Source organism: Atractosteus spatula, chromosome 4, assembly GCF_055471065.1.
Source record: "Atractosteus spatula isolate fAtrSpa1 chromosome 4, fAtrSpa1.hap1, whole genome shotgun sequence".
In the NCBI taxonomy this organism is placed as follows: domain Eukaryota; kingdom Metazoa; phylum Chordata; class Actinopteri; order Semionotiformes; family Lepisosteidae; genus Atractosteus; species Atractosteus spatula.
Window position 1 is genome coordinate 20061521 of NC_142709.1, and position 14090 is coordinate 20075610.

The window sequence follows — 14090 nt, forward strand, 5'->3', positions numbered from 1 at the left end:
AAGATAAGTGGACTCGAAAGCTGTTTTCTTTCATGGTACGTGACCAACGAAGACTAATTTTCTTCTTTGTATACTATTGGAAAAGTTTCAAATTGGTGTTCAATGTCCTTAATATATATATATTGGTTAAACTAATATATATATATAAATCATATATTGGTTTTATGTTGTAGCCAAGATATTCATAACAGAGTAGCATTGCTTGTTGATTTTCTGATGTCTCTATTCTTCCATAAAGTGAGCTGCCTTTGGATCTTTTTCTCATATCAACCTTCCTGGTTGTACGGTGCCTTCCATAAGTATTGGGACAGTAAAGTTCAAATTGTTCTTTTTGCTGTACACTCAAACAATTTAGATTTCAGATGAAAAGAAGAATATGAGGCAAAGTTACTTTTTATCTTAGAGTATTTCTGTACTTACTGTATATGTTGTATTGTTTTAGTAATAATAGCACTTTTTGTGTTGAATCCAACCATTTCAGATGAGCATAATTATTGGGACAATTGGCTGCTAGGTGTTTCTTATTGGTGAGGTGTTTCCTGTTGCATTGATTGTGCACATATAAAAGAGTGGTGAATGTGTACAGTTGGATTTAGCCATTGCTCTTCCCTTTGGTGGCTGCCTTTGGAGCCAGTAGGCCAAAACCATCATGAAGACTTTGAAAACTGTCTATGAAAGAAATGCAAACAAAATGGATGCTGAAAGAAACTAATTAAGTTTGAACCATTGCAAAGAAACAGGGAACAGCAAAATCCGCAATTTGGAATATCTTGAAAAAGAAAGAAACCACTGGTGTACTTTGCAATTCTCAATGACCAGGTCATCTGAGGAAAACAACTGCAGTTGAAGAAAGAAAAAAATATCATCACCATAATCGTGGCCAGAGAAGTCTTAGATTGGCCAAGTCAATCTCCTGATTTAAAACCGAATGAGCATGCTTTTTACTTGCTGAAAAGGAGAGTGAAGTCAGAAAGCCTCCTGAACAAACAGTAACTTAAAATGGCTGCAGCAAAGGTTGTTAAAGCATCTCAAAAAACAGAAATCAAGAGTTTGGGGATATTAATGGGTGCCAAGCTTGATACAGTCACAGTACATTAAGGTATATATAGTGGATATAAAAAGTCTACACACCCTTATTGAAATTGCAGGTTTTTGTGACATAAAGCCAGAAATCAAGATAAATTATGTCAGACATTTTTCCATCTTTAATGTGACCTTGCAACCAACATAATTCAAGAGAAAAACAAATAGATTATTAGGAAAAATAATTTTAATGAAAAAACCTACAACATCCTGGTTGCATAAGTGTGCACACCCTTTCATAATGTGGGCTGTAGCTGTGTTCAGAGTTAACCAATCACATTCAAAATCATGTTCAAAGGTAAGTAGCATACACCTGCCGTCAATTAAAGTGATTGATTATGATTATGAATTATGATTAACCCCAAATAAAAACCAGCTGTTCCTGTAGGATTTCCTTGAAACTTTTGTGGTTGCATCCTACTGGGATAGCAATGGTCCGCAAGGAGCTGACAAAACAACTACGGGATCTTATTGTTGAAAGGCACTGATCAGGAAAGGGGTATAAAAGAATATCAAAGGCATTGGATGTAACATGGAACACTGTGAAGACTATTATCAATAAGTGAAGAAAATGTGGCACCACAGGGACATTGGCAAAATCAGGACGACCCTCCAAAGTTGATGACAGGACAAGGAGAAAATGTATCAGGGAGACACCCAAGAGGCCTACAGCAACATTAAAGGAGCTGCAGGAATTTCTGGCAGGTACTGGTCACTCCTTGAATGTGACAACAATCTCCCATATTCTGCACGTATATGGGCTATGGGGTAGGGTGGCAAGACGAAAGTCATTTCTCACAAAAAAGAACATCCAAGCCCGTCTAAATTTTGCAAAAAATATATTCAATCACTCCAAACCATGTGGGAAAATGTCTGATGAGACAAAGGTTGAACTTTTTGGCATTAATTCTAAAAGATATGTTTGGCGCAAAGACAACACAGCTCATCATCCAAAGAACACAATACCTACTGTGAAGCATGGTGGTGGCAGCATCATGCTTTGGGGCTGCTTCTCTTCAGCTGGGACATGGGCTCTAGACAAGATAGATGGGATAATGACTAGCTCCAAATATCAAGATATTTTGGCACAAAACCTGCTGGCCACTGTCAGGAAACTGAAGATGAAATGGGAATTTCACATTGAAACATAACGACCCAAAGCACACATCCGTTAACCAAGGAATGGCTTCAGAAAAGAAAGATCAAATTCTACGAATGGCCCAGTCAGAGCCCAAAGTTCAATCCCATAGAAAACCTGTGGAATGACAGGAGATCCCCTGGCAATCCCCTGGTGCTTCCACAAAGCATTAGTTGGGGGGTGTGCACACTTTTGCAACCAGGGTGTTGTAGGTTTTTTCATTTCAATTATTTTTCCTAATAATTATCTATTTGTTTTTCTCTTAAAAGGTTACAAAGTCACATTAAAGATGAAAAAATGTCTGATATGATTTATCTTGATTTCTGGCTTTATATCACAAAAGCCTACAATTTCAATAAGGGTGTGTAGACTTTTTATATCCACTGTAAACACAGAAATACCCAGAAAAAATAGGTGACATTCTGTACCTTTGCCTCATATTTATCTTTTCATTGCAAATCTGAATTGCTTGAGTATACAGCAAAAAACATTTTTGACTACACTGTTGCAGTATTTATGGAGGATACTGTACATTGAGCCATGGAATAAAAAGGAATCTACTGGTTTCAACACTTACTTTTTAATCTTCAAGGTCAGCTTAATTGTAACTTCAGTGCTACTAAAACATATGTTTGGCAATAGATTTTATTCATGGCTAGCTCAATTCTCCCAGTTCACTAGTTTTTGCAAATCCTCTTCTACAGTTGGTATTAATGCAACACTGTCTACGTACAGTAATATAGATTTTTCAATTGTATGACCACCTATTTTAAAACCTTTGTCGTCTACTGCTGGTCTCATTACTACATCTGCCAGATGTAGTAATGTGTTGACATTATACAGCTCTTGCACCTCTTCATATAGAAACCTATTCAGACGTGCTGCCAGCTACCCTCACTGAGCAAAGCTGCTTTTTGTACATTGAACACAATGATAAATAACTATTATGTCCCAGACTCCATAGTCACCTTATCTGACTTTTAGTTATGATACAGTTGACTTGTCATTTGCCATAAATAACTTCATCAGCAGGAACACAATGCAAAGCAGCAAATTCTTCACAAAAACCTTGAAAAGTTGGGTCTAATGACGACTGAGCACTTGTGAAATAAATATTCACACCAATGTAGTATTACAGGATATTACCTTGAGAAGAAAAAAAAATGAATCTAATTAAACAAAAATACATTTTCAAATGAGGAAAATGAGCTCTGAATCAGACCCAGTTAAACACAGCCTATGATGAACTGCAGTTCTTATTTAAATGATCTATGCAATTTTTGCTGTTATTTTGAAAGCTGTTAAATGCAGTACTGAAATATATGTGCAGTGACTCCTCAATGCTTTGTCTCCATGCTTCAATATTTTTATGATAATTTTGTCTTATAATGCTCAACCCTGTCCACACATGAATTTAAGAGATTTAGGCATGTTAATGGATGTATATGCACTAAACAGACAAATGAAGATGCCTAACAGCACAATAGATTAACAATTTGTTAATAATAATATGGAGTGCTCGGTTCAAATTATAATAGGAGTCAACAAGAATGAAACGGATAACGTCACTAAACATAGTGTCTCATTCTCCATAATATCACTTAATGACTTCCAGTCCTAATTAATTTGTTTGATACTTATTAACACAAACTTCATAATTCAACTGTTTGTGATACCATAGCAATTATTCATTCCTTGTACCATCTACTGTAGTTAACATGGTATCAGAATGGATAATCTGCATATATGTCTTAAAATAAGAGTAAATGACTGCTCATTGTGTCAAACATACTGTAGGAATTTTCAATAGGGCAACTACTACTAATGAGTAAATTTGCCGGAGTACCTAGAATGCCAGAATTTTGATGAGAAGCACATGATGTATTTTCACCTAAACAGTTTATGCTGATTACTTATTTTAAGTAATTTAATGTAACAAATCTCTCTCTTTAACTCTCTGTATAAAAAGAGAGGTTCATTTCTAGAGTAGTGTGAGTAAAATCCTGCATGCTTCGTCCTGAGAGTGACATAACTCACACTACTTGGGCCAGACCATTTTGTTATTTGTAAAAAAGGAGGTGGAGTGGTAGTTGGCATTGCTACCTCATGACTGAACCCTGGGTTTGATTCTAGTCTGATGTGCACTGCCCAGTGTCTGTCATGCTGGCTAGGTTAAATGGTGTGTCCAAACTGTCCCTGTGGGCTTGTGTGTGTGCACCCTGTAAAGGACTGGTAACCCATTTAGGGTTCAGTCCTGCTTTGCACCATACCATGGACATCACAACCTTATTAGGAATAAAAACACTTTCCTGATGGAAATGGAGAGTGAATAACAGAGTGGAGCTGTTAGTTTAATTTACATTTTTAAATAGGGTCATTGCACTGTTAAAAACACACTCAGCCCTTAGCACACACTAAAAGTTACTGTCTAAATTTATGTCAATGCTAAACTATTATTAGGGGTATTCTAATACTTTTGGTTCGGCTTCAGGAAATGGGTTAAATATTACTAATTCAATTTGTTTGATAATAAATAATCTACTTTCTAGTGGACAAACAAGAATACTGGGATTTTTACAAAAAATAATTCTTCTGCTAAAGGTTTTTTTTATATTACCAAGACAAGACAGTATGTCTATTTAATATGTCTGCAGCTGCTGGCCTGTAGATCAGACATCTTTATATGTGGTTTTCCAGCTATATGCAAATTATGTATCTCAGGTTGTGAGACATCATATTTAACAATTAAAGACAAAATCCTTTAAACAAGAAACTCCAATAAATGAATGAAGAAAAGCGTGTCATAATAAGTGTGAAATCACAAGCAGTGTAAAACTAAACTGTCATCCTGTGTGCTGTTAAAGAACACAAATGAAATATTTTGTCTGGTTATGGATTTAATTTTCAAATTAACTGCATATATTGAGAGTAAAAATAACAAAAATGTTAAAATGTAATGGGTAATTACCAATGGATATTTAAAAACCTTTTACAAAGTAAAACATTAATATACTGATTCACAATGTAGCTGTACAACAAAATCTCACTGGGCACATACTGTACATCATGTTAATAACACTTAAATAGTAAGCAGGAAGGCTTATGGTCTATTAGTTAAGTATTATTTCTTGGGAAGAAAATGCTTAGCTCAAGTTGTGGAACTTCATAAAAATACTGTTTGGTGTTCGAGTTGAAATAAAAATGGCAATAGTGAAACATACGAACAAAACCCTCTTGCCTGGCTGCTCCTGGCATGATAAGAGGCGGCTGGTATGTGAGTAACCTCGTGGAAAATGAGATGTTCGGTTTCAACAATTAGCAGGCTAGTCCAGAGAAACCAGGAAACTGGTTTGAGGGACAGTCTGATCCAGGAAGGCAGAAGGCCACCACACTGGCCTAGGACCATCATGTTGTTCTGATCCAGTGTTATGGCCAGTGAGAGGGAGTACTCCAAGAATTTTTAGACAATCCCTTTTAGACTGGTATGATTTAAAATGGTAGTTACATACCAATTGCAAAATATTATTAACTGTCCTTTTCTTCATTCTCTTCAAGAGGAAGTATCATCTGAAACTCTGAGTCTTCGAACAAGTGTGTTTACGCAACAGTGCATTTTAACAATGCTTAAATGTGTTTTGATATTCAGAATTTTCAAGGGAGGTTAATTTTTCCAACACACCTATGATATTGAATGCAATTATCAATCAATTGTTGATTGTATCAATCTGTTATATGCTATACATTTACAATGAATTGAAGCCCTGTATTCTGTTGGCGGTTAAATATATTTCGCAGTTAGTATGCAATTAATGAGTATCACATTCTTTAACTCATCTGTCATGGTATTTAGAGGGGGATTTCCTGTAAATCCTGTTCATTAGATATGATCCATCTCTGCAATGGTGCTCAAATTGTTGTAGCTACATCAAGAAGAAATTCAGGAAATTATCCCCTGTAGATTTCCATTTGCATGAAAATGATCTGCACACTCAGGCCATTCAAAGGTAGCAGTGAGAGACAGGAGACTAAACCGCTGTTTCTTTTGGGAACAACCAAACTGGTAGCGGAGAATGTGGTAAAATATTTAATTCATCAATTAATTTGGACTCTTGAAAACATGTAATTTAATTTCATTACTATAATTTCTTCATGATCCACATCTCCATACATTAATTAAATAAAGATATGTTTCATCGGCATCCAAGCATCCTGTAAAAGTACCTTTGTACTCTACCTTTGGGAGATGCTGTTCTTAAACTCCTCCAGCTTAATGTTGACAAGCCTGAAATGTTATCTTCACAACCAAAATGGCATGATGTCAGTTAGATTCCTGTCACTACACTGTGTTGCTTTTAAAAGGGTGATGGATCAAACGTTTAGTGCAGAAGAACATCTGCAACGACTATCTTCAGGAAGTATCATATGGCAGATTGTATAGAACCTACATTCAGACAAAAGTCAGCCGCAACAATGAGTGAATCTCTTTATCTTACTGTTTCTCACATCATTTTTTATAATATTACAAAGGGACAAATCTAAATAAATATAGAATACTCTGAACAATTCTTAAAGAAGTGAAATTCAATGTAAAAAAGAATATCTACTGCAGTATTAGATTTTTTTTATAATTTCTTAAGTAAATGCTATAGGGTTTGATTGTTACAAGAATTCTTGTAGAGGTAAGCTCTATAACTTAGTAGGTCTTCCTCAGTGTCTTTATATAGACTCTCAAGCTAGATTATGAAAATCAGCTGGGGTTAATTTGGAACATAAAGTGACAATTTATAGAATATATAGAAATTAATTGTGAAGATGCACACCCTGAGGCCAAAGACCAACTGGAAATGATGAAAATGTTCATCATTGTTTAAAAAAATGTCCATAAGATATTAGAGGAAGTCCCAAGTCTGGTTCTCCAGAATACTGCAGATTCAAAGAAAAATGGAATTCAGAGCTCTCCAACTTACAAAACAAAACACTATAATTACAAGATTTGTATAATTACAAAATAATGGTAATTAATCAAAATTAAAACAGCTGTCAAAAACAGCACTGTGGCACTCTTTTCCAACAAAAACATAAAGCTGTCTATAAAAAGTCAACAATATCACACAACATATGAGTGGACTTTTGGGGATTCTGAAATGAAAAGCCACATAAATTGTGCTCTTTTCCCGTAAATTAGTAGTTTTTCACTTTGGTTGTAATGTTTGGGTAGAAATCCATGTGAAAGGAACTTACCTGTCTAGATTTTTTTTAAACTGGTTTCCTGCAAAGAACTAAAACTTTGATATAGAACCACAAAATGCAATAGCTCCTGAAAGAAAGTACAGGCAAGGTTCATGAGAAGGGCAAATGTCCAGGGCACAGAGATTAACTGGACCCAAGCAACTGAGGATGCCCCAAGCTTCAAGAGCACTTGTACATTTCTTATTAATGTCACACTTTCATACAAACTTTTGAATTTTCAATCATAAAATCAGTTAAAATAATAAAAGCAATGAGATTCTTTTCATCATTGTCGCAGCCAAGTGGAAAATAACTTTGCATTTCAAATGGCAGTTCATATAAAACAGTCTACTTTTCTTCTGCCAAATAATTGCAAGTTTAACATTTTGAATAGGAATGAGGGAAAGAAGACACGTATGATATTTTAAAAATCCAAACCACACAGACAGAGAAAGACAAAGGCAGGGAACCATGAAATCCATTTTGATAACATGCATGCTGATGTGTCACTCAAGTGCTGTATTGAGATTCATGTGTGCCAATTAGTTCAAATCATCTTTAACACCAGTCCATTATAAAAGAAATACAACTGATTACACACTTTTACTGCAAAGCTAGTATATCACACCAAAAGCATAACTTGTTTCTTTGGGCTGTTAGTTTACTTTGTAGTGTAAATACCTTCTTTATTCTTGAACAGATGAAAAGGAATCTAAACTGACAGTAAAGACTTAAAAACATTATCAATTTCTCCTCCAGAACCAAACTCCATATTTTGATTTGGCTGTTTCATTAACAGCATCTTGTGAACAGTAAAACCTGTTTTTCTTGACCCTTCAAAAGCATTCTCCACTTTTTTTATAGTGTCAGACTATAAGGGGTTATAAAGTCCCCAAGTCATTGCTCACATTAGAATGTGAAGATTTTTAATTTTCACTCTCAGCAATCATGATGACTGTGAATAAAAACTTATCGAAGGAATAAAAGAGTTTGATGAAAATGATGACAAAATTTGAAATGTTGTGAAATCACTTAAATTAAGAGGCACTCTCCCATAACCATAGTACATTACCTCAAAAAAACACCTTCAGATGTTCTTTCAATGAAGTGATTGGTACAAATCCTAACACTATCTTAGACAGTACCTGCCAAAGTCTTTGCGTCTGGGCAATGGATAATGTACCTGGATACAATGAACAGTACTTATTGAAAGAGCCAGAGATTTTGGCAGAGACAGTGGTCACATTGTTAGTAATTATCTCTTTATTTTCCCAATAAGATACTTTGCATTGCATTGGAGAAAAAAAAACATCTCAATATTCCTAGTATATTTATTTATAATGTATTTCTCTCATACATTATCCTGTTATACTAATAAAGATTCCATTGCTTTGCCAGGTTAACATGATTCAAATACAACCTAGTGATGTACAGTTAGTAAACAGCAGCTAGCTTGGAGAAAAGAGGAAAAAATATAATAAAGTTGAATGAATAGGAAAATAAAACAAACATTAAGAAATTTAATTCAGTGACTTACCATAAACATGGAACGGAAGTTGTTCAGGTCAATGAAGAGCTCCTCTATTGATGTTTTCTTTGGGTCTATGACAAAATATTCCACCAGGTTCTGTTGGAGTGTGCACATGTTGTTGTGCATTATAGCCAGCTTCTGATACTGCTCTCTGCCATACATGGCAAAACTGTAAAGCCACTGTTAAGGACACATCAATGTTGGTACCAAAATATTAGCATTAATTAAAGCCAACATACTTTTTCATGCTGGTGAAAAGCAAGAAATGCAGTACAGAAACATGAGGTACATGCAGTACAAAAAGCAAAATGTGAAGAACACAGAAGAAAACAAAAATAAGATGTTTTTTTTCCTTTTAACTAGTGCCTTGTTATTACTAATAAGAATATATTATCTGTCATAAGCAGGTGTAATACCATCTGAAATAAAAGCAGAATTATACAAAGCAGTGGATTATTTCATTTTAAGCTTTTTTATATCTTAATTTCCTAAAGCAAAAATGCTTACAAAGTGTATTAGCTTACAAAGTGTAAAAGAATTTTAAAAATATGCTGAATAAATTAATATTTCCTTGTACACTACAACCATAATTAAGGATGTATATAACTGTGTTTTCTTAACTAGATTAAATTAGCAATTTATTACAATTAAAAAAAAACAAAGAGAGCAGTACCTCTCCCTTTTAAGAAAAAAACAAGTCAGTAGTAATGTTAACAACAAGGATTAAATTTAGCTAAAATGTCAAAACATGAATGAGAGAGCACTGAAGCAGATCAAAGGCCAGAAATGACTTAACAGTGTGAAACAACTGCTGATATGAAATGGGTATTTAGGGCTGAAAACAGAAAAAAAAATGTTTTCTTTTTGTTTTCCATTTCTATCGAGGACAAGAAAAACTGCTTTTAACAGATCGGTTTGACTACTGCTGGGCCACAGCAATCCACCTCAACCAACAGAGTGAGAAAACTAAATATTTTGCTACCACGTATATTGTGCTCTTTTTCTTTGAATTTTGGATTTCAATCACTTTTTTATTCCCTTATTTTACCAGGTAAGTCAATTGAGAAAAAAATTCTCATTTACAATAACAACCTTGAGACCCATTTATCTCAGGGCATTTACTGGAGCAATCAGTGAAATACCTTGCTCAAGGGCACAACTCCCACGCACAGAAGGTTCTGTACTCTTTGCATGGCCACTTTTATGGTTTAGAAATGCAATGTACATCTAAACGTTCACATCCTGAATGTCAAATACAGAGTGTGTATTTTCTTTCTGAATGAAAAAGTACAACAAAAATAGCAATGCATATATATGTTAGCATTCCATTTACTGCAGAACACACACTACTTCTTGCAATGGGCCTCAGAGGCTTTTGTGGGTTACTTAAAAAACCCAAAGGACTCCAGCATGGGAAAAAAAAATGTTCATATTTATAGCACAAAAGTAATGAGGAAGACAGACAACATATGAAAAGTCTTTGGGAATTCCAAATTGTGTAATTAAACAGCAAACATCCTACAGTCTGTTGTACAATTAAGATGGCATTTATGTTACTTGCATATATAATTTTATCTAGCATGAAAGAAATTTCTGCTTTTCAGCTTAATAATATTCAGCATTGAATTGAGATGAATGAGTTTTAGGAGCAATATGTTGTATTATCAAGTCTGCTAGAAATATATACAGTATATTTGAAAACTATCTTGAACATGAAGGAAACATATTCTAGTACACACAAAAAACTGGGATTATGGCAGGACAGGGGCAGGGAAATTGGGAGTCAAAAGAAAGTAACTTAAAACTTTTTTAAATGCATGGGCTGCTTTTAACAGCATTCTTCTTCACAAGATTAATATGGTCATTTTAATCAGGCTCTGTAAAGATGCATATTTCTGAATCCTAATTTATTTGGCTTACAGCACATAAGTATCACTATCAATACCAAACTAATTCTACAGTTTAATTTTTATCTATTGCTTTAGAAATAATGAACCACGGGAGAAACGGAGAAAGAAACAGTAAATTTGAGTTAAAATAAGTTACTGTAAGTATATTTAAGGTTATGGCACAAATAATATGGTATTTACATGTGTGATTTGGACTTGTAATTCAGGCTAATAACATTTTCAAGAACATTTTGGGAGTATTAAATCTGCAGAAAATATTCAAGTTATCTGATAAGTAAATGTAATGTTAAGATTTAACAAGTTAGGCATTCATTCAGTCATGCAGCTATGGAAAAGGACCTATAGTTTAAACCCAATGAAATAGTGCTCAGTGATGATAATTTTTTTTAAATTATCATTTTAATGTTAACTCATGCCCTATTGGCTTTATTAAAATTTTAAAAACATTGCTGAATCATTTATGCCTTCTAGTCTGGGCACTATCCATATTCTTTCCTCTTTAGAAGACAAATATAAAGAAGAAAATATTTTATTCCTTACGTTTAAGTGAGGAATCATGAGTACCATTTTAAGTTTGTTTCATCACTGCAACTATTAATTATGCAAAGTCATAACAAAATACATGTTGGATTTTTGTGAGGCCAGTACAAGTTAATGTTATTAAAGTTATTCTTATGAGGGACAAAAATAGCATACAAAGATACAACAGACAAAAGACAAAGATCGACAACATCCGGCATCACATTCTCTCGACAACCTCTTACCTCCACACCTCCTCCCTGCTTGCCTAGATTTACTGGATCCCTTCTAACTTCTCTCTAATTGACTCTGTACCCCTCAGTAAACTGGTTTTGCATATGAAATCCACAACCTGCCTATTAGGATCCTATTCCCACCACTTTGTTCAATCCTGTTTCACTACTTTCTGCCCCATTGCCGGCAGTATAATAAATGAACCCTTGAGCACTGGTGTGATACCAACGGCCTTCAAAACCGCTCCTATTACCCCTGTACAAAAAACCAAACAAACATGACTCTTTACAATCTAAACAATTTCCACCCCATTTCAAACTTACCTCTGTGCCAAAAGGCCAAACATGGATCTGGACAATATGAACAATTTTTGCCCCATATCCAATGTACCCTTTCTAACAAAAAATCTAGAACATGCTATTAATATTCAGTTAAATAACCATCTCATTGCAAATAACCTCTTCGAAACCCTCCAATCTGGTTTCCAACAACTTCATAGCACAGAAACTACCCTGGTCAAAGTCACTAAGGATGTTCTCATGGTTTCTGATTCTCTCTTTCCATCCTTCTTCTTCTCATCCTTAGAGCTGCTTTCGTCACTATTAACCATGATATCCTTCTTTCTCATATTGAGACTATGTTTGGAGTTACTGAGTTACTGACACTGCTCTTAAATGGTTAAAGTCTTACCTCACTGATCTCTGTCAGTTTGTCTCTCTTGGAGGATTTAACTCTGAAATTGGATTTGTTCAGTCTGGTGTTCTTCAGAGCTCAATATTGGGCCCCCAACTTTTTAGCTTTTACATGTTCCCACTTGTTTAACTTTTAAGGTTGCATGGCCTAAATTATTATTTCTACGTTGATGATACTCAAATCTGTGTCCACGCCAAACCTGACACTGATGTAGCTGTCTCTGTTCTCTCTAATTGGATCTCTGACATAAAAACATGGATGACTCAAAACTTCCTTCATCTAAATTGTAACTAGACTGCACATCAACTTTATCTGTGCATTATACTTTACTTGAGCTTCAGTCAAAACTGAAATTCCAGGGGATGAGATTTGATTCATGATTGATGTTTGACCCACATGTTTAACATACTGTCAAAACATCATTCTTTCACCTCAGAAAAATTGCCAGACTATGTCCTATGTTGTAGCTAACTGTTGCTGAAAAGTTGGTCAACACATTTGTCTTGTTTCGAATCGATTACTGCAATGCTCTACTCGCTGGGGTTTCTAAATTCACATTGAACAAACTTCAGTGTGTCCAGAATTTGGCTGCCTGACCAGGTCAAGTGCAAGCACACATACTCCTATCCTGCAGCTCTTGCACAGCTTCCTGTCAGGTTTTGTGTCAACTTCCAAATCCTCATGATCACTTATAAGGCACTGCATGGCTTGGCTCCTCAGTACCTGTCTGAGCTACTATCGTCCTACTCTCACCTCACGACCTTCGCTCTTTTAATTCTGGTCTCCTGTCTATTCCCCATGCCCATCTACACTCTATGGGTGACAGGGTGTTCTCCTGTTATGCCCCAAAGCTCTGGAACTCTATCTTTAAGAATATGAATCACCTTTTATAAACTCTTTCAAATCTAGACTCCAAACCTTCTTTTTAGAAGGGCCTTTACTTAACTTTATATATCCCATTGCCCCTACCGTATTCCGTAACCCCATCTACTATCTTCTCTCATTGTGTATTTTCATTGTGTATATATTATGTATTGTTTTTCTTGTCAGTTTGTAAAGTGCTTTGAGAAGTCACCATTAAAGGAGTTACATAAAAATTTCTTTCCTAGCGTTAATCCCGCATCAGCAGGGTCCACTTGTCGGCACACCCATCTCCATTTGGTGGTTTTAACCAAATCTTTGAGCTGACGTTGCCATTAACTGAGACCGAGAAATACTCCAACCAGCACGTCGCTCCGCCTGCCGTCGGAGTTGGGGGGGGAGAACAAAGTAATGTAGCCAATTCATAGCCAATTCACCCCTATTCTTTTCAAGAAACACCCTGGGATTTTTACTATACTGGGGCATTAGGACCCACCTGGGCCGCAGGGTGAGTGCCCCCTGCTGGCCTCACCAAAGGAGTTACATAAAAATAAAGTTTATTATTTAAAGGTAAGCCTCTGCATAACAAATTCTTCATTCTTTAATTGTTATTGTTAATCATTTATGATCACTGGTTTACAGAGATGCAGATTTGACAGATAAAGGCATTTCTTGACAAAATAAATTTAGCTTACACAACTTATTATTGAACGATTCGTTTAAATGTTCTACACAGAGCACTCCTGACCTCTTTCAGACACTATCATCAGAATCTTTTCCCTTGCATATGCTCTGTCCTTGGGGCATTTTTGGCACTTTTTAACATATTTTGGGAATGTCCAGATGTTGTTAGGTACTTGAATCAGGTTACTTTTCCTTTTCTGTGTACTAC

At 35.3% G+C, this 14090-nt stretch overlaps 1 protein-coding gene across 2 annotated transcripts in view; it reads right to left on the reverse strand.

Moving 5' to 3' along the window:
* diaph3 (diaphanous related formin 3) overlaps window positions 1–14090 on the reverse strand; it is a 458904-nt gene that overhangs the window by 86403 nt on the left and 358411 nt on the right. Inside the window, exon 25 of one of the 2 annotated variants that reach the window (XM_088913165.1) lies at window positions 8988–9152. The exons of the other annotated variant lie outside the window; for it this stretch is intronic. Coding sequence (XP_088769291.1) covers window positions 8988–9152 — 165 coding nt within the window. The remainder of the gene's footprint in view (window positions 1–8987; window positions 9153–14090) is intronic. 2 annotated transcript variants of the gene reach the window in all.